At 44.3% G+C, this 26,572-nt stretch overlaps 2 protein-coding genes across 4 annotated transcripts in view, besides 8 other annotated features; one reads left to right on the top strand and one right to left on the bottom strand.

The window, feature by feature from the left end:
* Positions 1,322-7,993: a transcriptional cis regulatory region, noted in NCBI's record as "mB-6.4lacZ transgene fragment; includes the Opn1sw promoter". NCBI's record gives its function as "blue cone cell-specific expression of Opn1sw" and the evidence as "EXISTENCE:transgenic organism evidence [ECO:0001131][PMID:7918227]".
* Positions 7,419-7,993: a transcriptional cis regulatory region, noted in NCBI's record as "562 S opsin-luc construct fragment; includes the Opn1sw promoter". NCBI's record gives its function as "blue cone cell-specific expression of Opn1sw" and the evidence as "EXISTENCE:reporter gene assay evidence [ECO:0000049][PMID:19014374, PMID:16574740]".
* Positions 7,468-7,989: a transcriptional cis regulatory region, noted in NCBI's record as "0.5 kb transgene fragment; includes the Opn1sw promoter". NCBI's record gives its function as "blue cone cell-specific expression of Opn1sw" and the evidence as "EXISTENCE:reporter gene assay evidence [ECO:0000049][PMID:18854042]".
* Positions 7,675-7,714: a protein binding site, noted in NCBI's record as "RORE1 site; binds RORalpha and RORbeta2". NCBI's record gives its function as "acts in synergy with cone-rod homeobox to activate the Opn1sw promoter" and the evidence as "EXISTENCE:protein binding evidence [ECO:0000024][PMID:16574740, PMID:19014374]".
* Positions 7,681-7,703: a response element, noted in NCBI's record as "conserved RORE1 site". NCBI's record gives its function as "Opn1sw promoter activation in response to retinoid-related orphan receptor binding" and the evidence as "EXISTENCE:site-directed mutagenesis evidence [ECO:0005528][PMID:16574740, PMID:19014374]".
* Positions 7,748-7,786: a protein binding site, noted in NCBI's record as "RORE2 site; binds RORalpha and RORbeta2". NCBI's record gives its function as "acts in synergy with cone-rod homeobox to activate the Opn1sw promoter" and the evidence as "EXISTENCE:protein binding evidence [ECO:0000024][PMID:16574740, PMID:19014374]".
* Positions 7,755-7,776: a response element, noted in NCBI's record as "conserved RORE2 site". NCBI's record gives its function as "Opn1sw promoter activation in response to retinoid-related orphan receptor binding" and the evidence as "EXISTENCE:site-directed mutagenesis evidence [ECO:0005528][PMID:16574740, PMID:19014374]".
* Positions 7,832-7,858: a protein binding site, noted in NCBI's record as "CRX-binding site". NCBI's record gives its function as "acts in synergy with retinoid-related orphan receptors to activate the Opn1sw promoter" and the evidence as "EXISTENCE:protein binding evidence [ECO:0000024][PMID:16574740]".
* Positions 7,893-11,735, top strand: Opn1sw (opsin 1 (cone pigments), short-wave-sensitive (color blindness, tritan)). Its single transcript, NM_007538.3, has 5 exons — positions 7,893-8,336; positions 8,519-8,687; positions 8,918-9,083; positions 9,436-9,675; positions 10,345-11,735. The coding sequence occupies exons 1-5, from the start codon at positions 7,991-7,993 to the stop codon at positions 10,462-10,464; spliced, it is 1,041 nt and encodes a 346-aa protein (NP_031564.1). The 5' UTR covers positions 7,893-7,990; the 3' UTR covers positions 10,465-11,735.
* Calu (calumenin) overlaps positions 11,731-26,572 on the bottom strand; it is a 28,570-nt gene continuing 13,728 nt past the window's right edge. For all 3 annotated transcript variants that reach the window (NM_007594.4, NM_184053.3, NM_001285412.1), the window contains exons 4-7: positions 22,200-22,366; positions 21,429-21,489; positions 15,736-15,935; positions 11,731-14,007 (exon numbers count right to left, since the gene is read on the bottom strand). In NM_007594.4, coding sequence (NP_031620.1) covers positions 13,903-14,007; positions 15,736-15,935; positions 21,429-21,489; positions 22,200-22,366 — 533 coding nt within the window. In that variant the 3' untranslated portion in view covers positions 11,731-13,902. The remainder of the gene's footprint in view (positions 14,008-15,735; positions 15,936-21,428; positions 21,490-22,199; positions 22,367-26,572) is intronic.

The raw sequence follows: 26,572 nt of genomic DNA, 5'->3' as shown, positions 1-26,572 counted from the left end.
GCATCTCCTTCCATCTGGAAAGGCAGGTCCTGCCCTGTCTCCCTTAAGGGTGATGGTGAGGTAGGTGATGGAGCGTATAAAATGCTCTACAACAGAAACGGGTGATTGTGGTAACCTAAGACGGGAGGGGGGTGGGGTTGTAGGGATCGGGGTGGAGCTGGAGGTGGGAGGGGTTGGGGATGGGCGGAGATGGGCGGGGTGGAGGAGTACCTAACAGAAGAGAGGCCTTACTGCCTGCTGCGGGCCGGGCATGTGCTGTGTGCTTTACCAGTCTCTTAACTTTGGCCCATGTTCTCTGCTGTAAGACAAGGACACTCGCCTGCACTTGCCATGTGCCCACCTGTTACAAGAATGCTTCCTCTTGCCTAGCTTCAGCCTCTGCTGCCATCTGCATCTGAAGTCGCTTTAAATGCAGGACACACAGCTTCTCGGACTTTCTAGAAAACTGGAGACAGGAGTCTGTCCTCACACACCTCCACACCAAACAGCCCCTGCTGGGGGTGGGGGTGGGGCAGGGAAGCTGCTAAGTGTTAACTCCAAAATCAGTTCTTACTGATGACAGGAGATGGGGTTTGAGGCCAGGCTGTGGCACAGCCTTTCAATTGAGGCTCGAGAGAGGAGGCCGATGTCAGCAGGGATTATGTAGCACATTTCAGGCTCCCCCCTCCCCCGGGGGGACTGCATGGTGAGACCCTATCTCAAGAAGAGGAGGAGATAGTTTGTTCTAGAGCCAAATATGAGAGACCACGACCCAAGAACATAGAATCAGGTTGCCTTAAATACCATTTTCCAGAGTGGTGGCAGTTTCATGAAGCTTTTATAGTTATAGAACAAGAACGTAAGCAATCCGAGTCCCTTTCAGATGCACTGATGGGACTATAAGGTGGATAGGTTAGAACAGAGTGGGGGACATCTCTGCTGGGGTTTCAGCTGCTATCTGATGGCAGTCTTAGTCTATGGATGGTGGAAGCTAGTGGTCTGTTAATACATCTCAAGTGTTTCAAGTGATAGTCACAAGGGTACTAGGTCAGACATAGAGGTGGGCAATGAATGGCTATTAATGTGGATCAAGACAGCTCAAGATAATTAGCCTCAGATCTGCAACATTCCACTATTCCATAGTTACTAAAGTCTTCAGTCCAACGTCCTTCCAACTAAGCTGCTGTGGCAGCTAGCACAGTTACGAAGTTCTGACCAGTCAGTCAGTCTCACAGAACCTTTAACATAGGCATAGCTTGTTTCTGAGAACTTCCATTCACAGGACGATGATCTACCCACAGCCTAAGGGTACATGGGGGGGGGGGGGCCTGACAGGTGGGAAGGATCCCCAAAAAGGTGAGATCATGGTTCAGATGCGAGGGCCCTGTAGGAGAAGCAGTGGTCTTAGCCCGGCCTATTTCACACCTAACACACATGGAACCCTTGCTTGCTTTTGGCGGGGGCTCCTATGAGTGGGGAGCTCCATGGGGGCAAAGATCTGTCTTAGTGGTCTTTGAGTCTAAGCTGTGCCTGGCCTTTGGCAAGCCAGATGGTGCCAGTGGCTCTCAGCAGATCTGTATGCCTGGTCTGCTTAAGCACGTGGCAGGACCAACCTTACTGGATTCTCCATGTCACTGTGCCTACAGTTGCCACTTAGCAGAGGTCTATGGAAGGAATAATCGAAAGTCCCAGGCACATGCACACACAAAAGAAATTCCAAGTGGAAACAGATGTTCAGGGAAGTCCTGAGTAGAGCCCCACCCTGTGAAGTGATACCTTTGAAGAATGCGAACTGGCCTCACTTCTGTGAGTGGACTAGCCAGCTTTCCTTGGCTCCCAGGTTGTTAAAGTTATATTATGACCACTCAGGAGTTTCTGTACCATACAGGCAACTCTGCTCACTAGTCACAGTGGGGAGTGGCAGGGGAGAAGGGCTCATTTATTCTCGAACCCGAGAGGCTTCTTCCTGTAGCTATTCCAGCGCTTCAACTGGCTTATAAATACAACTCTACTCAACATGTCATCCCATGACCTCAGCGCACATTCTTGACATTGTTCTCCTTGGTGGGCGAGGGGGTCTTTGCTGAAGATGTTTCAGAGCTGAAACTCCACTTAGGTCACAGGCGGTGCTTTTGGGTGGGGCAGGGCTCTGGATTTGGGGCAGGTTTGTTCTTCTCTTGTGGCCTTTATGGAGCATCATACTGTTCACTGAATGCTGGCCATCTCATCTCTGCAGTTTCCCATGCTTTCAAATCCTTCCTGCACAGGAGGAAGGGAAGGGGAGCAGGAGAGAGCGCCCTGGTAGAGGAAGTCCACCAGCACCTGCCTTCGGTTTAGTGCCAGACTTAAATGGCTGTGCCCTGGATTCATGCTGTTAGATTCCAGGCTCGTCATGGTTCACATGTTTCTACATGTGAACCAAATTTTCTAGAGAGGCTCCTGGATGTGCCCCTGGAGCTCCCTCATTTTCTCCCAAGCTTGAGGAGGGCTTGGATGTTGCGTCTGCTCTCGACCAGCAAGAACGACACGACCACCAGTCCTTCTAACAGCAGTTTATTCAGCAAACTTCAGTCTTCTTCTCTCTTCTTTCTCTTTATCTATATCTCCCACTAACAATAATCCTCTCTCGAATAATAATCCTCTCTCTAACCCAGGCCTCTCACTCTTATATACTCTCAGCCCTCATCCACTCACAGCAGGCCACATCACCTCACCAGGTACACAGCTTCAGCTAATCAGGGCAGCAGGAGCATATCTCCACCAAAATGGATTCGCCAGTATCCTGGTACACCTGCGCAGCTCTCATGATGGTCGTGGCTTATATTCAGGTGCAAGTCATAAGACTTAGCTGCAGTCCCTGGCGCCTTCTTGGGACTGCCGCCACACCCGCTCCTCACACTTGGGGACCCCCCCTCATATCCAGTAAAGCATGTCATACCATCCTTTTTCCAATCATGTGTCTGGAGAATCTTTTTAAAAAGATTTATTCATTTTTCTGTTTATTTATTTAATGAATATGAGTACACTGTAGCTGTACAGATGGTTGTGAGCCTTCATGTGGTTGTTGGGAATTGTATTTAGGACCTCTGTTCACTCTGGTCAGCCCTGCTCCAAAGATTTATTTATTAAGTACACTGTAGTTGTCTTCAGACACACCCGACCAGGGTGTCAGATCTCATTATGGGTGGTTGTGAGCCACCATGTGATGGCTGAGATTTGAACTCAGGACCTTCAGAAGAGCAGTCAGTGCTCTTACCTGCTGAGCCATCTCGCCAGTCCATGTCTGGAGAATCTTGTGGGTCAGTACTCAGCAGAACTGTCACAACACAAGTCAAGCTCATTGTCACCTGTGTATCAAAAGCTGGCTGGTAAGATGGCCCAGTGTGTGAGGCTGATGGACCCAGATGGTGGAAGGAGAGAACCAACTCCCACAAGCTGTCCTCTGACCTCTGCATGTGTTCCAGGGCATAAGCTAATCCTAGTTGTCTCTGAAAGGGTTAACTGAGTAGGTGGAGCCTGTATATTCTTTTGGTGATTTTTTGAAGTTTATAAATACTGAGCAGAGAAGAAAAATGATTAGGACAAGGAAAACACATTTCAAACCTCCAGATACCAGACTTTCCCTGGACCGGAGGAGCCCATGGATTTCTGGGATTCTGCCTCACCCAGTGCTTCTGTGCTGTGAGTCCATCTTGGGAGTCAGTGAAATAGTGATGACTTCTTGTGTCTGCTATTGAGGACATTGCTTATTGTGTCCCACCAATGTCTTGCCTGTGAAGTCCCCCAGAGAGGCATTCTTATCTGTCATGACCCTGAGAGTGGGTAGTTTGCATTATCTCTTGCATAGACTCTCCCACTCGTCACTCTGAAGGAGTTCCTTCTGGAGTGCACGAAGCTAACTCTGTGACTCTGATCATCTTTCACTTTCAGACTTTTAGCTCGGTGCTGCTGCTTTTCTTCTGCGCTGCTGTTCATTCACAGATTCCTCTGAGTCTACTGTCATCTGTTTGGGAGTAAGAGTCTGTGACCCCTTGATGAGAATAGAAGAAAAACCCCTAAAACGGTTAAGGAAACATCCCCCTGTCCCAGGATGTAGAACGTTTATAATGTACAGCTAAATCAGTTGTTCACAAATGGAGGGGAGGGGGCTCTTTCCTTTATGGGGGAGCAGTTGGCCATGAAGGTCAGAGAAACTGAGAAAACTCAGTCTGTCAGGGAGAATATATTTAGAAATAAAAATGCAGGCAGCATCTTAACAGAAAAGTAGGGGTTCAGCAGTTTAGAGTTTGCTGCTCTGATAAAGGACTGGACCATTCCTAGCACCCACAATGGGCAACTCACTGCCAGCGCTTTGTAGCTGCAGCTGCAGGGGACTCTGACACACTCTTCTGGCCTCTGCTTAGACCCACATGGTCATGTGCACATTTATACACACATATGTACTTACATTCTTTTTTTTAAAGAAAGGAAAAGCATTCCCAAGAACGAGAGTGGGCTAGTGAACAGAGGAAGAAGTCAAAGAGAGTGCCTCCAATTTAGGGTCATGGTCCTTCCTTCCTCTTTTGCCCCATGCCTTATTCTCAGAACCTCCCATCTGTCCCCTACTGCATGGCTTCAAGGTCACTGGAGAGGTGAGCCTCCGCCTGGTGTTGGTGAGAATGTGTGCTTTGGTGATACTCGTTGGCTTCAACCTCACTGGGTCCTCTGTCACATCTTAACTGGGTCTAGGTTCCTTCCAATTTGGGTCCATTTTTTTTTTTTTTATCTCAAGCCCTCTGATATGGAAGGGGACTGTCTGAGCAGGTATCTGGGCATCCGTGAGGCTAAAGAGGTGGCTACTACTTAGCCTTACATGAGGAGTAAGAGAGCCCCAGGTGTCTTGAATCCATGACAGTCAGGAGCCACAGGAGGCAGCTGAGGCTAACTTGTGCAATGCTTGTTGAGTTGACACATGCCATGTGGCCTTTGGCTCTATCCTCAAGCCCTGTCCAGGTGGTTTCTGGTCCCTCAGATGAATTTTATTTTATTTTATTTTATTTTATTTTATTTTATTTATTTTTTTTTAGTAATCTCTGTACCATCCTACCTGTGGGTGTATATTTGTGTTGGGTAATGTATGTGTGTGTGTGTGTGTGAGAGAGAGAGAGAGAGAGAGAGAGAGAGAGAGAGAGAGAGAGAGAGAGTTGTGTGCACAAGAGAGAGAGAGAGAGAGTTGTGTGCACAAGAGAGAGAGAGAGAGAGAGGGAGAGAGAGAGAGAGAGAGAGAGTTGTGTGCACAAGTGTCTGCAGAGGCCAAAAGAGGGTATTGCCATCTCTCCATCTCTGGCTTAAAACACACACACACACACACACACACACACACACACACACACACACACACACACAGAGAGAGAGAGAGAGAGACAGAGAGACAGAGAGACAGAGAGACAGAGAGGCAGAGAGACAGAGTCAGGCCTATGAGAACCAACTCACACAGGTTTGCTTACTGGATGGGACACACACTTCCGCTTTTAGACTTCTCTAAGTCTAGGAAAAGGCAAAGGTGGCTGAATAGATGGCCCAGTGGCGGGGGTGGGATGCTCTACAGGCATGAATGAGGACCTGAATTCAGAGTCCCAGGGCCCAGCCTCCTCTCCCACAATCCCCACCTTTCAGCATGTCCCCTCCCACCTTCACGGCTATTCCTTTTGAGTTTTCATAACCCACTGGGTTCTCTTACTGCTGCCTGCTGGGTGCAGATGATCTTATTGGCTTGATCCTGTGCAGGTAACCATGGCAGCAGTGAGCTCATGTCCAGGTCATGTCCGGAAGATGCATTTCACAGCACTCCCCCTGATCCTCTGACTTCTACATTCTTTCTGTTCTCTCTTCTGTAATGGTCCCTGAGCTTTGCCTTGACTCTCTCTCTCTCTCTCTGTGTGTGTGTGTGTGTGTGTGTGTGTGTGTGTGAAAGAGAGAGAGACAGACAGAGAGACAGAGAAAAAGAGACAGAGAGACAGAGACAGAGAGAGGCAGAGAGACAGACAGACAGACAGAGACAGAGAGAGGCAGAGAGACAGACAGACAGAGACAGAGAGACAGACAGAGAGACAGACAGAGAAGCTCCATTCAGAGTCGAACACTTCATAGTCCCCGTTAACAGCCCATTTGACCAGATGAGCCTCTTCAATAACCACTTCCCATTGCAGAAGGAAGTCTCCTGGGCTAAGGTTGGGAGAAGCACTAATCTACATGTATAAATATAAATATTTAAAAGGCAGTTTGACAACAAGTATAATTCAGTAAAACAATAGTAATTTTGGCTAGAGCCCATGACCTTCAAAAGTTCTGGGCTTTTAAAAATATTTACAGTACCAGGTATGGATGCCCCTCCTGTGGACCAGGCCTAAAACCCAAGCAGGAAGTTGCCCCACAACCTCTATGCTGTTATAGTACTAGCGGACACATCTCACCTGGCATATGGATATTATGCTGTTAGGGTTCACGACTGGATAAAATTGACACTTCTCTGCCCCCCACCCCGCCATGGCCTAGAGGGCCCCTGCTGGCACTATATAAGCTAGCCTGGAGAAAAGTGTTCAGTAAGTTCCAGCCTGATTTCTCTTACACCACAGTGTTCAGCAGTAAGGTCTTACCATCTAGTTACGGTGGGCAAGCAGGAGCAATGGCCATAGCTTGTGTTGTTTCTGGGACCCCTGGGACCTCCCTGACTGGTAACTTGTATGGAGATACCTCATGCCCGGTACTGGGATGTTCACTTAATAACTCACATAGTCTGGGAGAAGCATTGTTCACTGGGCAGGGTACTGTGTCCCAACACCTTCTAAAAAAATCATATTTTTAACTTTCTTTTAAAGATTATGTGTATGAGTGCTTTGCTTGTGTGTGTGTATGAACACTGTGTGCATGTTTGGTGCCTTCGGAGGTCAGAAAAGTATGCTGGATCTCCTTGGAATTAGAGTTAGTCAGTTGGAAGCCACCATGTGGATGTTGGGAGCCAAACCTGGGTCCTATGTAAGAGCAGTGAGTGCTCATAATCACGGAGCCGGCTTTCTGGCCCTCATGTTTTAATTTGCTGTGATGGCTTGAATGAGAAACGGCCCCCATAGGCTTCTGTATATGAGGAGTACTTGGTCCACCGTTGATGACTGGGGACGTAATGGGACTTTTAGGATGTAGAGCATTGCTGAAGGTAGTATGTCACGAGGGACCAGCTTTAAGAGCTTGTAGCCTTACCCACGTCCACTCCTCTCTGCTTTCTATTTGAGGCTGGGTGTGATGATGCTGACAAGAGACTAACTCTTGGTGTCCTTCCCTAACAGTGAACCCAGACTATTCAGAAGAGTTTCATTCTCATCTGCTCTAATATAAAGGAAGCCTAGTCTAAGAAGCAGCCTAACCTGGCTGGCTGCAGGTCTACCTACATAAGAAGGCCTCCCTGCAGAGGCCAAACACATAGTAGTGGCTCAGGCATACCCTGGGACCTAAGGCAGGATGCAGTTGTTTCTGCACTGTCCCGCAGTGGCTATTTAAAATGCTCCCAAGGGGGCCTCCCCACTCATCCTCTTCCTGTTTCCCCAAGCGGATTCCCAGGTCTCTGGATAGGGACACTCAGGTGAGCATCTTTCACAAAGGGCCAGGTGAGATGCAGAGGAGCCTGAAGCCAAAGGCAGAGGTGGGAATGAGGTATGGCAGCATCTCCAAAGAATATAGGTCAGCATCCTCCAGGCCACAGAAACCAATACTGACCCCAAAGCACCCAGCCTTGTTATCCAGGTTTCTGACCTCAATCTCTTATCCTCTGAAGAACACAATCAATCAGCTTTGGGCTCATGAAAGGTTTAGGTGAGAACTAAGAGATCTCTAATCTGGGACTTTGTCTTTGGGAGGCTTAGGATAGTTCAGAGTCTCAACTGTATCTTTAAAGGAGGGTGCTGTAGGGAAGGGTGATAGCAGAAGAATCGTCTATAAGAGGGACCGGAGGTGGTAGTGAGGGCATCCCAAGCGGGAGATGTCAGGAGAGGATGACTTTTACCTGTTTCAGAATATCTCTTCGGTGGGGCCCTGGGATGGGCCTCAGTACCACCTTGCTCCTGTCTGGGCCTTCCGCCTCCAGGCAGCCTTCATGGGATTTGTCTTCTTTGTGGGGACCCCACTCAATGCCATAGTGCTGGTGGCCACACTGCATTACAAAAAGTTGCGACAGCCCCTCAACTATATTCTGGTCAATGTATCCCTCGGGGGCTTCCTCTTCTGCATCTTCTCTGTCTTCACAGTCTTCATCGCCAGCTGTCACGGATACTTCCTCTTTGGTCGCCATGTTTGTGCTCTGGAGGCCTTCTTGGGCTCTGTAGCAGGTACTGAAGGCAACCTGGGCTAGAGAGAGGGGCCCTTAATTATCCTGAGCAGTTGGACCTCTAACAATGGGCTGTGTGAGCATTAAACTCCATTCCAACTCTCTGGACTTGCTCAATTACACCTATATTCCACTCCAGGCTCAGGGAGTCTGTCTACCCCATTCTTTTCACATTTGCTGCAGGTCTAGTGACAGGATGGTCATTGGCTTTCCTGGCTTTTGAACGCTACGTTGTCATCTGTAAACCCTTCGGCAGCATCCGCTTCAACTCCAAGCATGCACTGATGGTGGTCCTGGCTACTTGGATTATTGGTATCGGGGTGTCCATCCCACCCTTTTTTGGCTGGAGCAGGTGAGAGGATAGGGCAGTGCTCTGATGTGGGACGAGAGATTGGGTATAACCTTTTATTCTTTGACCTGAGTTGGTAGAGTAAGGAGGAAAGGGGGCCGCTGGAGACATCAATGGTTACTCTGCCATTGTAACTACTGTAGTGTCTTCTGGCATTCTTCCAACTGGAGAAGCCAATCCAGAAGCTAAGCCCATTCTTCCAGTTCTCGGAATGAATGTTTGGTCCTTTTCAGGTTCATCCCTGAGGGCCTGCAGTGCTCCTGTGGCCCAGACTGGTACACTGTGGGCACCAAGTATCGAAGCGAGTACTACACCTGGTTCCTCTTCATCTTCTGTTTCATCATTCCTCTTTCCCTCATCTGCTTCTCCTACTCCCAGTTGCTGAGGACTCTCAGAGCTGTGAGTGGGTTTTGAGAGGGGCAGGTAGGAGTAACTCAGGAGGCCCCAGGAGAGACAGTATATATCTTCCTCAGGATACGTCTAGAATATCCGTGGTCAGATAGGAGTATTGGGGAAGGGGGAGTGAAAACGCTGTTACAACTTATTGGTAGAGCACTTACCTAGCAGGTGTGAGGTACTGGGTTCCATCTTCTGCACAAGAGGTAGTGGGCGAAGGACCAGAGAGAGGAGGGGACAAGGATGGGATCTTTTCTAGTGTCAGAGCTGAGGACGCCCTTCATGATGCCTCCCTCAAGGGAAAGCCAAACTCAGCCAGGAGAGAGAGGGCTTTGACCCTTGTGCTCAATTCCAGGTGGCAGCTCAGCAGCAAGAGTCTGCTACGACACAAAAGGCTGAACGGGAGGTGAGTCATATGGTGGTGGTGATGGTGGGATCCTTCTGTCTCTGCTACGTGCCCTATGCTGCCCTGGCCATGTACATGGTCAACAATCGGAACCACGGGCTGGACTTACGGCTTGTCACCATCCCCGCCTTCTTTTCCAAGAGCTCCTGTGTCTACAACCCCATCATCTACTGCTTCATGAATAAGCAGGTAAAGCGGTCTATCTACATTCCCACGAGGTTCTGGTCCATTAGACCCTGGTTCTTCCGCTATTGATGTCTTTGTGACTCAGCACCCTGGCCTCCACACAGGGCTTATAGATGAGGAAAGCCAGAGTAGTCCAAGCAGGCCAGGATGCTCTTGGTAGGCACATGAACCCAGAGTATGGTTCCTAAAATACTGGAACAAGGGGAGGCTAGACCTTGAGCCAGAAAAATCAAATTGAAAGAGTGGGAAAGGATGGGAAATGCCCCCACCTACTTCATTTAGCAATGGCAGAGATGGAGCAAAGGGCCTTTCACATGCTCGGCAAATATCCGCATCACTGAGTTATATATACATCATCCCTACTCTTTCTGTCTTGGTGGAAAATAACATCAACAGTAACAGGTGTCTAGCTTTTTTCTTTTTTAAAGATAGGGTCTGAGTAACACTAGCTGTCCTGGAACTCATATGGAAACCAGGCTGTCCTTGAACTCAAGAGGTGGTCCTGCCTCCTATCCCGAGTGCTGGAGTCAAAAGATGTGTACCAGCACATAAGTCCAGCCTTCTGCAAACCTTTAATCCAGTCCTTTTAAAGTTTAGCCTGCAGGAGCAAGGAGTTAAAGGTGGAGTTTAGGTAGTCTTCAGGGTAAGGATAATAAACACTTCTCTTTCCAGTTCCGGGCTTGCATTCTGGAGATGGTGTGCAGGAAGCCCATGGCAGACGAATCTGACGTGTCTGGCTCTCAGAAAACAGAAGTTTCTACTGTCTCTTCTAGCAAAGTTGGCCCTCACTGAGGCCCCTCAGCTGGCCTGCTAGCAGCAAACACAACGCCACATTTAAGTATCTACATCTCCACTAGAATCCTAACCATTAACAGGGGAAAGATGGGGAGTGGTGGCACTCTGGTGAGTCACCTTCATTTTCCTGTTACTCTCTGCCTGTAGCAGGGCCACATGGACCATTTTAACAGTCACAGTTTCTAAGTGGCACTCTCACCTCTGGAGAACTGTGAGAGAAGGGCTGCGTTTCTGGTGTATGGGTAACACTTCCTTTTTTGCTCTTTTTTTTTTTTTTTCTCCTCCCTGCTGGGGATCTGAGATGATATATCCAGTATTAGAATAAGCTTGGCATGGGGCAGTGCCAAGAAAAGGCAGCAGACACCGGGCACCTGCAGTGAATCGAAGAGCTTCCTTATGTGGCCTCTCCCAGTTGCTGCAGTCTGGGCTATGGCTGCCAGGATCAGAATGGCCTCACCTCATTTATCTGACACAGAGTTATTCTAGGTGTTCTCCCCTTCATTTGGCTAAATGTATCCATTTAAAGCTATGCGTTGATTAAAGTTAGTGTCTTAATCTCTTGATGTCCTCAAAATGAATTTGCATGTTTCAGTGGCATTTATAAATCAAGCCCAAGTGCTAAAAACATCTTACTTTATACCCTCCTTACACCTGCTGCTCCTGGAAAAGGAGCCCCTCGAAACGAAGAAGTGCGTGTTGAGTTATACGCAAGGAGTGCTGGGTACTGATATCAGGCACTGAAGGTAGGAAAGCCGTAGCTGTGAGAAGGAGCCAGAAATCTCAGGAATAGCAAAGGACTAAGTGTGAGGGAGAAATGGAAGTGATAAAAGATCACAGAGATGTATATTTATCTTAGTAACCTGAGGGTTAAAGGCTGGAATACAGTAATTCTTAAAGAGGCCCATTGATAGGTAAATGGAGTTGGGAAAATTCCTTTTCTGACATTTTATCATAGTACCCTAAACCCATGTCTTTCTTCCTTGGTTCTTTCTTTTTACTGATTTATTTCATGTGCATCAGCGTTCTGCCAGTGTGTGTGACTATGTGAGTGTTGGATCCCCTGACACTGGAGTTACAGACAGTTGTAAGCTGCTATGTGGGTGCTGGAAATTGAACCCAGGTCCTGAGGAAGAGCAAACAGTGCTCTTAAATGCTGAGCCATCTCTTCAGCCTCTTCTTGGTTTCTTGAGACAGAGTCTCTCTATGCAGCCTTGGCTGACCTGGAATATAATCACATTTCCAAGAGAATAAAAGACACATAAGCCCTTGATGAATGTAAACAGTTTTATTCAGAAACAGATAGGTACCTGTTTGCATTACAGAATATAAAACTTGGTTTACACTCTATAAAAAAAAGAACCAATACTCAAATTCAAGAGAGCTTAGCATTCACAGGGCACACTCTATAGACATGAGACCACTGCTCACTGCCTCAGACTTGATTTAAACCAGAAACCCACACCCAAACCCCAACACTATGAGGGGCTCATAGACATTAGAGCACAGTTTTTGCTGCTGAGCACCCAGGTCCAGAAGATGCCATCCTAGCAGACTCAGCTTGCTGGATAAGTGTGTGACTTTCACGCTAGCATTAGGCTCTGTGCACCTAATGAGCTGTAATGCCCTCTTGCCACACAGTGTGTGACCTGCCCTTTCTAAGCCAGGGTTGGTGGCATTCATTATCTCTGGTCTCCTTAACAATACAGTTGAGGGCCTGGAAGGCAGTGATGTTCATTACTCCTAGACTGGGGTTAGAAACGTAAGAGTGTATCTGCTATCAAGAGCTTGATGCAATGGCTAAGGTGAAGTCACACCACAACTGGGCTTTTACCACACCAGGCCGCCCACCTCAACTGGATTGGGGAAGACCAAAGGGAAGTCTAGGTTCAGATATGGCCATCACCCAGCACCACCTGAATGTGTTGTTCAGAGATATAGGAAGTAATAAAGATTATACAGATGTGTATTCATCTTAGTAACCTGAGGGTTAAAGACTTGGGGTACAATAATTCTTAAGAGGCCCATCAACTCGAGACCAAAACAGGTGAATGGAGTTGGCAACAGATGATGATGATGATTATTTTTAATAAGGATGGCAACATGATGATCTACAACCCTCCTACAACCCCACCTTTTTGTGTCAGAGAGAAAGGGAGATGAGAAAACGGCTCAAGTGGTCCTCAAACCAAGAGCCCCCTCTGTACATCCTTCTATCCTTGAGGCAAAGCTCAAGCCCTGGTGAGCAGAGGCCTGGGAGAAGAGTGGTTTGCCTTCTGAGGTATGAGGATCCCTGGTCCAATCAGCAGGGTGAGGTTTAGGAACCAGCCCACAAGGTAAGAACACTGCAAGCAAGCTTGTAATGAATACTGCTATTTAGCTCCTGTTCTCAAGAGAAAAAGGGGGAAACCCCACTGTATCAGGAAGTTCAATGCTTTCATGGAAGGTGCCCAAATTGTTTATCTTAGTCCAATTCCCATTCAGTGATCATTTTTCCTGTTAAAGGCACTTTCAATGTCATGATTGGAAAAGAATCAACTTTAACTGCAGTAAAACCAAGGTTAATTCTTAGAAAGGGGCTGGATGGGGCCTTACAGTGATTTCAAGTAAGAGTAAGATGCATGCCCTGCATACACTTTGTTCTTCTTGTTTTCCAGCTGTTTCTAGTTGGAAACAGCTCTATAAAGAGCTAGAAATAGCCCCGTGAAGACATCATACACACTACTTGATTGATTTTTCAAGACACTGGCCCTAATTCTTCCTAGCACAGCTGTGTCTGACAAAATTAGAAAACAGCTAGTCCTAAAGGGGAAAAAGAATGACATCGAGTTGTGTCAAGCTGTCTTACAGCACAGGACTCTATCGTTGCCCAGACAATGGCAGGCTCAGTGGCTGGGCCTATGACAACCGAGCAGCAACTCATGCAATGAGACTTTTCAACAGGCAAGAGAAAGCATTCTCCTCTAAGCATCGATCCTGACACACATGGTTTTCCTTTTGCTTTTTCTCTCCTGAACATTTCTTATTGATCTCAGGCTTTAAAAAAATTAGTTAAGTGAGAATTATAAAAACTATGGTAAAGGATTGAGGACGTGTAAATGCTAATATCTGCCTACAAGTGTGGGTGGAGGATCTCGATCCTTCATAGTATAGCCCCAACTAGAGAACAATACAAAAATAAACACACCATGTTATACATTATACAAAGTGTAAACCTACAGACACAAGTGTACTAATCAGAGTTGTTCCTCGGAAGCTCGGGTTCCCTCCAGCCCCTCAGAGGGAGGAGGAGTGGGGACGGGTGATTTCACTATCTCAATATGCCTTTTCACGTCTTAAAAAGTTTGTAATAACAGTCTCAGTAGCGCAATTTTATGTGAAACCAGAGCTGTAAAAATAAATTACTTTTGAAGAAATGTAGGTTCCTCTGTCTGCAGCTCAGAACTCATCATGTCGTACTAAGGCCTCCCCGAAATCTGTGGCCTGGCTGCCCACAAATAAATCATACTTGTCGACAATCTCCTCCTTGGTGAGCTTGCCATCCTGAAACCAGAGTGAACAGTGAATTGAGGCCATATACTTGCCATTCCAAATTCAGAAAGACTGCTATAAAATAGTAGAGACTGTAATAACTTAAGGTTTTAGTTCCCTCTACGTGTGTAAACATGCTATCCCCTATCCCTTCTACATACACACACACACACACACACACACACACACACACACTTCATCAAGAAAGTCATTAGTGAGCTGAGGATATGGTTCCGTGTAAAGTGTTTGCCTTATAAGACTGAGGTCCTGGATTTGACCCCTGAACTTGTAAAGACAGAAGGAAGGATTGTTCAAAACCAGCTTGGGCTACAGAGGGAGATTCTATCTCAAAAGAAAAGAAAAGAAAAGAAAAGAAAAGAAAAGAAAAGAAAAGAAAAGAAAAGAAAAGAAAAAAAAGCCAAAAGTGAAATGGCAGGCCAAATGTACTCAACAACTTGAGGGCAGAGTTGCAGATCTGCTCTCTTTGAAGGCAGCTATGGGGCAGCTGCTAGGTATGGGTGGGGAATGGCCACTAACATTAGGCTGATACTTCAGGGAGCATAATACCAAGGTGTAACAGGAACAGTGAATTCTCCAGGGCCAAACCTTATCTCACCTCCACTGTAACTAGATGAGCCACACCCAAAGAAGGCTCAGTCGCTCATCTTAATCAGCACCAAGACTCTTCAAAGAAGACTGCTCACTCCACACAATTCAGGGCCTGACAGCTGGCTGCTCAAGTGATGCTGAGCAAGAACTCAGAACTGGTCCACCCTTAAAAAAGGTTCTAAGAAACAGCACCTGAAGCTTAAAGAATGTTCAAAACAGCAAAAATTCTGGTCTTCAATATGCAGCTCTCTGGAAAGGTGACAGAGCTTAGTGAAGATTTGATTACCTAAGCACTTCACACAGTTTTCAATTTTAACAGAGTCCAGAGAAAAGCCAGCTTATGACCCCATGAAAAGGGCTTAAATTTTAAGAATCTATTTGCTGCTGGGAATGGTGGCACACACCTTTCATCTCAGCATTGAAGAGACACAGGCAAGTGAGTGGAGGCTAGGCTGGTTTACACTGTAGTTTCAGGACAGCCAGCAAGGGCTTTATATTGAGAGTCTCAGTCAGTCAGTCAGTCAGTCAGTCAGTCATTCTGTCTTGTTCTAAAATATTATATACATGTGTGTGTATTTGTTGTAAGATGGCACTAAAGAATGAGCCTGTAGCCGGGCGGTGGTGGCGCACACCTTTAATCCCAGCACTCAGGAGGCAGAGGCAGGCGGATTTCTGAGTTCGAGGCCAGCCTGGTCTACAAAGTGAGTTCCAGGACAGCCAGGGCTACACAGAGAAACCCTGTCTCGAAAACCAAAAACCAAAAACCAAAACCAAAAAACAAAAAAGAATGAGCCTGTAGTAGGTAAAGAATGCAGGAAATAACAATTTTTTAAAAAGAAAATCTGGGGATTCAACACTTAGAGGTGATGTGTTCTGGGTTAGACTTTCTATATCAATGCTCTCTGCTGCACTTCAGGTTTCTCCAACACTACGAGCACAGAGCAAAAGATTTCCAAAATGAGACCAGACAGTGCTACCCGTAGACTTCTGGTCATTAAATTTAGGTCCTTGCAGACTTACAGTAATTAAGACTCTAAAAATACTCTGTATATTTTGATGAAATCTGTTGAAGGCAACCCCCTAGAAAAACCTTTGGACGCCGCTAGACTGCTTGGGCCTGGAACAACTCACCTTGTTTTGGTCTGACTCATAGACCAGATGCCTGGCTTCTGCCTCTGCATGGTCATAGTCTGAGGGGAGGATCCAGTCTTTGGTCTCTTCCTTGTCCATCTTCCCATCCCGGTTCTTATCTCGAAACTCCACGAACTGTTCTCGCTCTGTCTTCACCCACTCTGGCTCATCAGCATTCCCATCATGACTGTACATGTCACCTGTGCACAGAGACACGCAACAGAGGAATCAGGTTTGGTCCAAAGGCTGCCTCTGTCAATCTGGCTTAGTCCTTCTTGGCACCCAGTAACAGCCACAGTTTTCTCAAGCCAGAGAGGCTTTAGAAAGCAAGGTGTGGGGCTGGTGAGATGGCTCAGCGGTTTAGAGCACTGACCACTCTTCCAAAGGTCCTGAGTTCAAATCCCAGCAACCACATGGTGGCTCACCACCATCCGTAACAAAAATCTGACGCCCTCTTCTGGAGTATCTGAAGACAGCTACAGTGTACAAACATATAATAAATAAATAAATCTTAAAAAAAATGTATTAAAAAAAAAAAGAAAGCAAGGTGTGTTTCCTGTTCATCTTTCAACAATAGTATTCCCAGCTGCTGACTGAGTGACAGGAAAGCAGAGCCTGTATCTCTGTATTTCTGGTGGTGAAGCTGAGCATGGTGGTGCATTTTTGTTAAGCTCAGCACGTTGAGAGGCTGAGGCAGGGGTTCAAAGCTAGCTTGGGCTACATGAGAACTTGTCTCAAAATAAAAAGTAATTAAGTTGACTGGTACCAAGTAAGAGTTCCTTTCTTACTGCATTGCATCTCACCCCAAGTGACTAAGTATATTGGAGCACTGGTTTAAGGAGGTAGAATTCTAAATTCTCAAGGAAACTGCACTTACTAACCAACACCTAGCTAAGTGCACTAAGCCAGTGGCCTTCAGTCAGGACAAGCAGAAGAACACCCAGAGTACACTGAGAAGGGACAACCGTCAAAGAATCAGATCCCTGATTCTCAACTTCAGCACTCTTACAATGTGGCTTACAATGTGGCTTCTACCCGGTTTCCCTTCTTAGAATAGCCATCTTCTTCACTTGTAATGAAACCTAATAGAGTAGAAGAAGCTCTAGAGATGATTAAAAACAGTGGTGTTGGTCTTTAGAAGGCAGACAGGCAGGAAAATTGTTAACAAATACTTTCACATGTGAAGAGACTTCTAATTTTTTGTGTGTAAATAAAACAAAAACAGTCTAAATTTTAGCTATGAGATCATTAAACACAATTTTGGTGATGAATTACATCATAAATTTTGGCACAGAACTAAAGACACTAGGAGAACAAAGCATGGCTGCCACACATCTCCACTCTACAGACAGGGCTTCTGTGGTTTCTCTTCTTTTAATTATGTGTGTGTGCCTGCATGTGTGGGGCAGCAGGCGCCTAAAGAGTTCAGAAGGTAGTGTCTAATGCCCTGGAGCTAGAGTTTCGGTGGTAGTTCAGTAGTGAGCTATCTGAAGTAGGTGCTGGGAACCAATTTTGGATCCTCTGTGAGAGCAGCTTTAACCCTGAGACCTCGTTCAGGGTAATGACATACAATGCTATTTACAAATAGAAAGCTAGATGGAAAAAATTAACAGATATATTTTTGTTTTTTTTTATGGTGACATGTGTACAGTAAGTGCTATTTTCTTCCATTGGTTTTGAGGCAGGGTTTTAGTCTAGATAGGCCTTAAACTGGAGACATTCCTCCTGCCTCAGCCACTCAGCTCTGTATTAACAATTTAAGAACAATTTGATCTGTCAAGACATTTAAAACACTAAGCTTAACTCTGGAAAACAATATTTTAATTTAGATACACAATAAACTTGCAAGTAATTATGTCAGAACAATTAAAGCTTCCAAGATAAAACAAACCAAGAAAAACCACAAATATGTTTGTGAAAAATAAAAATAAATAAAATCCAAATAGTAGAGAATAGATTATATTTTCATTTTCTCAAGGCAACACTATTTCTGTCTATATTTTGACTGGTAAACAGGATGAACATCCCTACAAAATTAAACAAAAATCAACTGCAATCAAGGAATGGTTAAGTGTTGCCAACCAAATATTGGCATTTGAAATTATATATAGAGGGGGCTGGAGAGATGGCTCAGTGGTTAAGAGCACTGACTGCCCTTCTAAAGGTCCTCAGTTCAAATCCCACCAACTACAGTGGCTCTTAACCATCTGTAATGAGATCTGACGCCCTCTTCTGGTATGTCTTCAGACAGCTACAGTGTACTTGCATATAATAAATAAATGTTTAAAACAAAACAAAGAAATGACATAGGGCTGGACTAGAGCTGAGTGGCAGAGACCCTACCTAACGAGTCAAAGCCCTGGGCCTGACCTCCAGTACCTAACACATACACATCAACAAAAATAAATAAATGTGTTTCCAGTTTAATGAAGGAAAATATGTATATATTTTACATATTTGCCTCTATGCATGCATCTATAACTCAAAGTACTATTTTCCCTTTAACAACTAATGAATGCGAAAATAACAGCCGGATGTGATGATGCACACCTTTAATCAGATGGCAGGAGGCAGGGGCATGTTGAGCAGCCTGGTCTACATAGTGAGTCTCGGGATAGCCAGAGCTACATAGTGGCACCCCGCCTCAAAATCCAGCCATTAACATTTACTGAGTGCTCACGTATGCAGGCATTGAGACCAGCATCCTACTTACCACTTTTGTTTTCACTATGAAAACTTTCCTACAGAAGTAGGAAAGAAAGTCCACAGACCCACCACTTAGCCATCATCAACTCAATAGCTGCCAGTTTCTGCCATATGTTCATGTGACACCCTCGCCCCAATGAATTATTTTAGGGCAAATTCTAACCACATATCTCCATGTCCTTTTGAATATAGCTTTACAAATGAAGGACATTTCTTACATAACCATGATGCTATTACCACAGTTTATAAAGCCAATCCTGTGCATCATCTAATATCCATTCCAAGTTTAAACTTCTGAATTACTTTTTAAGAGCTGGTGTATTTCAACCTCACAAAATCCTCCTGCCTCAGCCTAAGTGTTGTGATAACAAGCAGGGGCTGCCACACCCACTTTGTAATATTTATTTACTTATTTATTTAATATATGAGTACGCTGTAGCTGTCTTCAGACACCCTAGAAGAGGGCATCAGATCTCACTACAGATGGTTGTGAGCCACCATGTGGTTGCTGGGAATTGAACTCAGAACCACTGGAAGAGCAGTCAGTGCTCTTAACCGATGAGTCATCTCTCCAGCCTCACTTTATTAGTCTTTTAGAAGTCGAATTAAATATTTTACAGACAACTTTAAAATATGTAAGTGCATGGTATTTGCAGAGATTTCTTTTAGGTCTGGGATAATAGTGCTGTCCCAATGTCCCAAAGAATAAAAACAAAAACAGAAGCTAAACTATATCATATAAGTACATTTTAAAGGTATATGAGGAAAGATATCAAAAAATATCTTAGCTTACTCTAAAATTTTTTTTAGCTTATTCTAAAAGTATTCAATCTACCAGATAAGACTAAGGAATTAATTTTTTGGTTCAGACCATCTTCAAAAAGTTTTGAAATATAAACGTACTATGGAGATACATAATGTAATGCTTACAGATAAAATGGTAAGGTGACTAAGATCTGGGCCAAATAAGAAAGGGAGTAAAGGGGGCTGGACAGATGTGTCTTCACCTTTCTAACAGGGCAGAAACCAGTGCATGTGTTCAAGCTGGAAGACACTGTTGGGGAGAATATATGGGTCTATAAACCCCAGTACCTGCTGCACAAGCTTGCAATAGTTACTAACTTGCAAAAGAAAACCACACACATTCTTGGTTGTTTTACAGGTTCGAAATGTAATTTCTCTGGCCCTTGAATCTGGAGGATGCAGAAAAAGAAAACCTGTATCTGCTTATCGGGCCCCAGTGCTTGGCAAGTAACTGTGACAAGCCTGAATTTCTCTGCTTTAGAAGTTTCAAATGGCAACAATTTTGTTTTTGGCAACAAAATGCCAAAGCCAAGAATAAAAAGATAAAGTACTTAGAAGTAGACAATGTGGTAAACATCAACTTGGGTTAAGAACACAAGAGCCTGTCATGAAGAGGCTCCATCACTTCACACAGCTCTCACCCGCCACCCTGCTTCTCCAGCAGGGACACTGCTCAGCATTCACGACGGTAACAGATGTAAGCACAAGACTCTCTTTCAGGCTTAATAGTTAATACCCGAGATGATGATCAGAGATTGAAACACAAAAGCAGAAAGTTCATGAGAAAAGTTACTGTCCAATGTAGAGTACAACAGAACCAAGAATCCAGAATAAATCTATATATCCATAGCCACAAGATTTTCAAGAAAGAAAGGATAACCTCTTCAGCAAATGGTACTTAAAAAGCTGGGTGTCCGTCTATAGAAGACCAAATAGATCAGATATAAAACCCTAAACTACAAGATCAGTAGAGTAACAGGAGGCACTTTATCAACACAGGCAACTAAGTTTGTTGAAATCATACAAACTACAAAGTTTCTGCTCAGTAAAGGAGGCAATCAATAGAGGGAAGAGACAACCAGCAGGACGGGAGACAGTGGCCACAAACTACTCAGCTGATAAGGGATTAAAACTAGGATCAGACTAGAACAACTCAAACGGTTAGGAATTCGTAGCTAGCCCCTGTTCTCAATATACCAAAAGATGTGTATTAGAAAAAAAAGTCTGTTTCAAAATAGAATGCCACTTGTAACAAAAGAATTATAAAGCAATTTTAATTAAGGATAATACAAACAAGTAACCAGGGAGTAGACATGATTATGATACATTGTAGAGATATAATTTCAAAAAATAAAAAAACATTTCAATCTCCTCTCAAGTTTCATTTGTAGCCCTCATCTGCTCCCTTATAGTGACAACTAAAACGGAAAATGGCCAAAATAAATACCCTAATAAAATGGAAACTTCTCAGAGGACTTAGACAGAAAATGTGCACAACACAGTGAGCAGGCTGCTGGGTGGCCTTCCATCCTCTCGGCCTTTCTGTTTCTTGTATTCAGTGGCCTTGGACTCCTCCTCTTCTTGCAGTTCCTGACAAATGCATCACCACGCATTTGGCTTTCCCATCAGTCTATCTGATAGACTTTCTTTCTAAATTATTTAAAACTCTGTGTGTATGTATGCATCTGTGCATCCTTTTAAGGTGTGCGCATGTATGAGTGCAGGCGGCTAGAGAGGCCAGAAGGCATCAGATTCTCTGGAGTGGGAGTTAGAGGCAGTTACAGACACCCAGTGTGGGTGCTGGAAATCAAACTCAGGACCTCCTCAGGTGAAAACTGAGATGTACTAATCTAAAATATCCAGCTCAAGTTATACTATTTGCCACATCAGTCTGTCTGAACCATCTGTTAAGAGCTGACCCATAGACAGACGTGATGGCACACACCTTTAATCCCAGCACTCGAGAGGCAGAGCAGGCGGATTTCTGAGTTCGAGGCCAGCCTGGTCTACAAAGTGAGTTCCAGGAAAGCCAGGGCTACACAGAGAAACCCTGTCTCAAAAAACCATAAAAAAAAAAAAAAAAAAAAAAAAAAGAGTTGAGCCATGAGGTAAACGATTTCTATTGATGATTACAACTTCCAAAGCATTTCGGTATTTAAGGACACTGGAAACAGGAGACTTACCAATGTACTCCTCTAGATCAATGAACCCATCAGCATTCTTGTCTATATCCTCCATGGTTTCCTAAGTAGAAAAGAACAAGAAGACATCTAGTTTTTAATGGAACTGCCCGGGAGACAGTATGGTGTGTATGGTTAAAATCAGACAAGACAACAAACCCCTGTAATCCCACACTTTGGGGAGGTCAGAGACAGGAGGTTCAAAGAGGACCAGTGTTCATTCCCAAGCTGCAGGTAAACCAGCCTACACTGCAGCCAAAAATGCACACAAAAACAAAAATCAAAGGAAGGAAGAAATGAAGGAAAGGAGGGAGGGAAACCCATATCCTTTTAGTTAGAAAATAGGTAAATACTAGCAATTTCTTTTACTTCTACCTAGAATAGCTGAGTCCTTTGGAGGACACTACCAAATGACAAAGACTGTGGCCCTAGTCATGCTGAACTCTTGCTAATGAGGGAGATGATTCTGCCTTCTGGGAGAACTCCTAAGTGTCATGTCATTACTTGGCTTCTGAACACCAATCACAGGATATTTGGAATAAGATTTCCTCTAATTTTTAACTTCATGACATAGCAATGAAGTGGAAAAATACATTATTTGATAGACAGTGTTATGATAAACCTAGGGTACTGAAGAAAAGCAGCAATGCTCCTTAGCTTCAGTGTGCGGCCACTGCACAGCCAGGCACGGTGCAAGCACAGAGCAGAGTAAGCGCATGGGCACAGGAGAAGCTGGGCTGCAGCCGTAGCTGCCGGGACCCTCGCCTCGCCCACCTGCACGACTATGTCTTTCATGTAGTCATATTCCTCAGGGTGCAGGAAAGCTGTGAACTCTTCCTTTGTGGCAATTAGGTCTCCATCCTTGTCTGCCATTTTAAACCTCCGCTCATCTCTGACCATCATCTGTTTATAATTAAATCCATCATCAGGATCTGGATCATCTAGAAAACAAAAATTGTGTAAAAATCTTAAAAAAAACTTCCCGAAAACACAAAAAAGTAAAGGGAACAGGCAGATCTCACAAACGATAAATCAAACAATGAATATCCAGGTGAAGTTAAACCAAGCATGAAGAAATGGCTTTTGATTTCAGAAGCAGCAGTTGAAAGACACTTTGTTTTGAACTAAAGCTTTGGTGATCACACCTCCAAATCAGGTCCAAGCTGAAGGTAAAGGGCTGCCACTCAACACAGAACTGGCTCCTGACTACCTAACTCAGAATGTGCGGTCTCAGCACTACTGGTGTTAAGGTTAGTAGAAGACTTGAATGTCTTGTGTCTATCTGGGAGGCAGTGGAGACTCTAAGTTACATTGTCTGAGTGTGAATTAGCACCTCTAGCTGTGTGGCCTTGGACAAGGGGCATTTCTTTCTTCTTTGATTACTTTATGTGCATGAGTGTTTTGCCTGCAAAACACTGCATCATGTATGTGGCTACTGCTTGCAGGTCAGAAAAGGACACCAGAGCTCCTTAAGTGCCTTAGGCTTATAATCTGGAGTTACAGATGGCTGTGAGTCACCATGTGGTTGTTGGGAATTGAACCCAGAGCAACAAGTGCTCTTGATTGCCTAGCCAACTCTCCAGTTCTTGGGCAAGAAACTTAACTGTATTTCAGTCTCCTCATCTGTAAAATGAGATTTCACCTGCCTTACTGATGGTTATAAAAACTTTAAATAAGAAACAAACAGCTGAGCTGGGCGTGGTGGCGCATGCCTTTAATCCCAGCACTCGGGAGGCAGAGGCAGGTGGATTTCTGAGTTCGAGGCCAGCCTGGTCCACAAAGTGAGTTCCAGGACAGCCAGGGCTATGCAGAGAAACCCTGTCTGGAAAAAACAAACAAACAAAAAAAAAAAAAACCAACAACAAAAAAAACCAAACAGCTGGTGGTAGTGGCAACAGCAGTGGTGCAGGCCTTTAGCTCCAGCTCTCGGGAGGCAGAGGCAAGCGGGTGTCTGAGGCCAGCCTAGTCTACAGAGTGAGTTCCAGGACAGCCAGGGCTACACAGAGAAACCCTGTCTTGGAAGGAAGGAAGGAAGGAAGGAAGGAAGGAAGGAAGGAGGGAGGGAGGGAGGGAAACCAAACAAACTAAAGGCTCGAGCAACACCTGGTATATATAGCTGGCACTCAGTAACTATCAGCTATCACCATTTTTATCAAATGTTAAACTTCCATTAAGACTCTAGGTACCAAAGGTCTTTTGACCCATTTCATTTTAAGGACACTTAAGACTCAAGCAAAAAGAACATCACCATTTTGAATGGTCCAACTAACACCACCCCCGCCAAAATCTACTGGAAATTACAAGTAAAAGATGCAGACTGATGCAGAGTTACGGGTCAATGATGGATTAGGAACAAAGGCAGAGGGAAAGTTTAGACACAAGAAATTTTTGGGAAATGATAGATACATTCTAGGTGTCAATTATACTTTGATCAAACTTTCATTAAAAAATAAATACTAAAATATGAAACTAGACATATGGCTCAGTGGTTAAGAGCACTTGTTACTTTCCCAGAGGACCTGGGTTCAATTCCCAACACCCACATGGCAGCTCATAACTATCTGTAACTCCAGCTCCAGGGGATCCAACACCCTCTTCTGGCCTCCTCTGGCACATACCCATACACAGAAACACACACACATACATACATACTTTAAAAAAAGAATCAAAATATAACCAAGTGGGACATAGAACAATCTAACTGTTATACAATCTAAGTTATACAAGCAGCAGCTGGTTTCCACAGAAGTATCTAGGAGACTAAAATTTAATTTCTGTACAATGAAAACATATAAAGGATCTCAGAGGTATGAAGATGGTTTGAGAAGTAGAGAATACACATTAAAGGTAAGAAGTTATTGTTCCTGAAACGCTAAATAAAAAGGCATGGTACTACTTATCAAAAAGCTCACTGGCCTCTTTTAACAATGATACCATATTGTTGACTTTTGATATTAGAGGCCACTCTTTTTGTATTTTAAACACACTCAAACAAACAAACAAACAAACAGCATAGTGACTCAAGCCTTTCACCCTAGCATTCCAGAGGCTAAGTGGTAAAGGCAGGCAGATCTCTGTGAGTTCAAGGCCAGCCTGGCCTACACAGTAAGTGCCAGGTCACCTAAGGTACATAGTGAGACCCTGTCTCAAAAAAACAAAATGGACTCCCCCTACAACAAGCAAACATCCAAGTTACTAGAGAAACAAACAAACAAACAAACAACCCAAATAAAAAACTGTCCTATCCTGAAAACTAAGTGGCTTTTGTTGATTGTCAAAAATTTAGTAAAGAGCACTAGTATGGAATCACACGAGGCCGTGGGACTCTGCATAATGTAAACTCAAAACCATAACATGTTAGGGATGGAGGATGGAAAGAAAAAACATCTTTCTTAAATACTAAGTTGTAGTTTTAAAACAAATAACAGTTTCAGTAAAATTATGTGATATAACTCAACTTATGCATTCAGACTGGACCTCCTTTTTAAGAGCCCTCTGTCCCCTTCCTTGCAGTAAAACATGGAGACTAGAGTCAAGTAGCCTGACAGCAACACACTCCTATAAAAGAACAGAAACGGGAAGGCACACTACTTTCCCAAGCACCGGTTTACAGTCCCTGCTGGCCTTGCTTACAGCCTCTGGCCAATCTTGGTATCTTTTATTTTACTTATTAGACAGACAGTACATACAGTACAAACGCTCCTTTTGTGGAAAGTGGAACCACTGAATAGCCTTTAAAAGCTGAGATGATTTATACACAAACTCAGATTGAATCAATAACACATTCTCACAAAACTCCTCAACACTTTTCTAAAGCCAACTTGTTAGCCCCACAGCCCTCCTGGGAAAGAGGCCTTATAAAGACATTACTTCTTCAGCCAGTGCTTTGCCTTGTGCTTTGTCTCAGGCTGTAGAAATGCCCACTACATTGAATCATCAGCCCTGTGATGCAAGAAAGCTCTCAACAGATTTGTATGCACATAATTATACACAGTTGAAGCAGAATTCTGGACAGCAAGAGAGTACCTAAGCCTGAGCATAGATTTATTAGCAAACCATTTTGTTGAGATCACGGATAGTCTAGTCTATCCTTTGCTTCATATTTATAATTAATTCTGATTGACTCAGAGGGTGTTGGGTTTCAGCCAGAGGGCAAGAAACGTGGAATGCTCTCCATCTGTGCTGGGTTCTTAATACACATGTTCTTAATTGGGTGGGTATGTTTGGTTCTTGGCTAAATGTCAAGCCCCGAGAGACTGCCACTTTAGTCTTAGGAATGAGAACAGGCCCAATACAGAAGTAAGTCTCTTCACCAGAAATGCATTCGGTCCTGTAATTAGCATAGACAGCTGGCTATCTGGTAGGGAAATGGACCTTTACACGCTCCTTGTTAGTCAGTTTCCTGAAATTCCAGTTTGCCTAATTCTAGAATTAAAGTACAAAAAAGGTACCATTTATATATTCATGTCTCAAGTTGAAACTATTTACAACGCAGGAGTCTCGATTAATACAAGTGCCCTGCTCATTGGCTCAGTAAGACTGCCACCTGGAGTTCAGCAGCAGGCAAGCAGAAAAGCATCCAAGCCAAAGAAAAACTTATTAACCAGTGGCCCCCACAACAAAAAGGCTACCAAATCAATAACAAAGCAATCAAAGCAACATCTGCCTTGAAGCATTGGCAAAGCAGGCTCATAAAAACTCAGGTGCCAGAGAAAACAAATGGGAGATTTTCACTTGTAAACGTCAGTAAGCATAATATACTGATACCTATCTTATTTGAGTTTTATTTCATTCATTACCAGTAGTTTCCTCGTATTCTCACCAGTTACAAAAGAATCTAATTTGATTTGAATTTCAGGCCCAAAATTTGAATAGTGCCATGGTAAAAAACCTCAAAGCAAGGCCTCTTGCTCTGCACTGCTGGACCAATACAGTCTTTTACATGAAACTTACTCTAAAGAGGTAGGTAGGTATATATATATATATATATATATATATCTTTATAGAAAAAAAAGGCAAATATATTTGCAGTGCTCAAGACTTCAGAGGACCAAAATTAAAATTTAAAACATATAATATACAAATTTTAAAACAATGAACCAAAGGGGAGTCAACTCAGAATCAAACTATTGAAGTCCAGCAGTGTC

Source organism: Mus musculus, chromosome 6, assembly GCF_000001635.26.
Source record: "Mus musculus strain C57BL/6J chromosome 6, GRCm38.p6 C57BL/6J".
NCBI classification, from domain to species: domain Eukaryota; kingdom Metazoa; phylum Chordata; class Mammalia; order Rodentia; family Muridae; genus Mus; species Mus musculus.
Note: the sequence above shows the minus strand (reverse complement) of the source record. Positions and strands in the feature narration are given on the sequence as shown.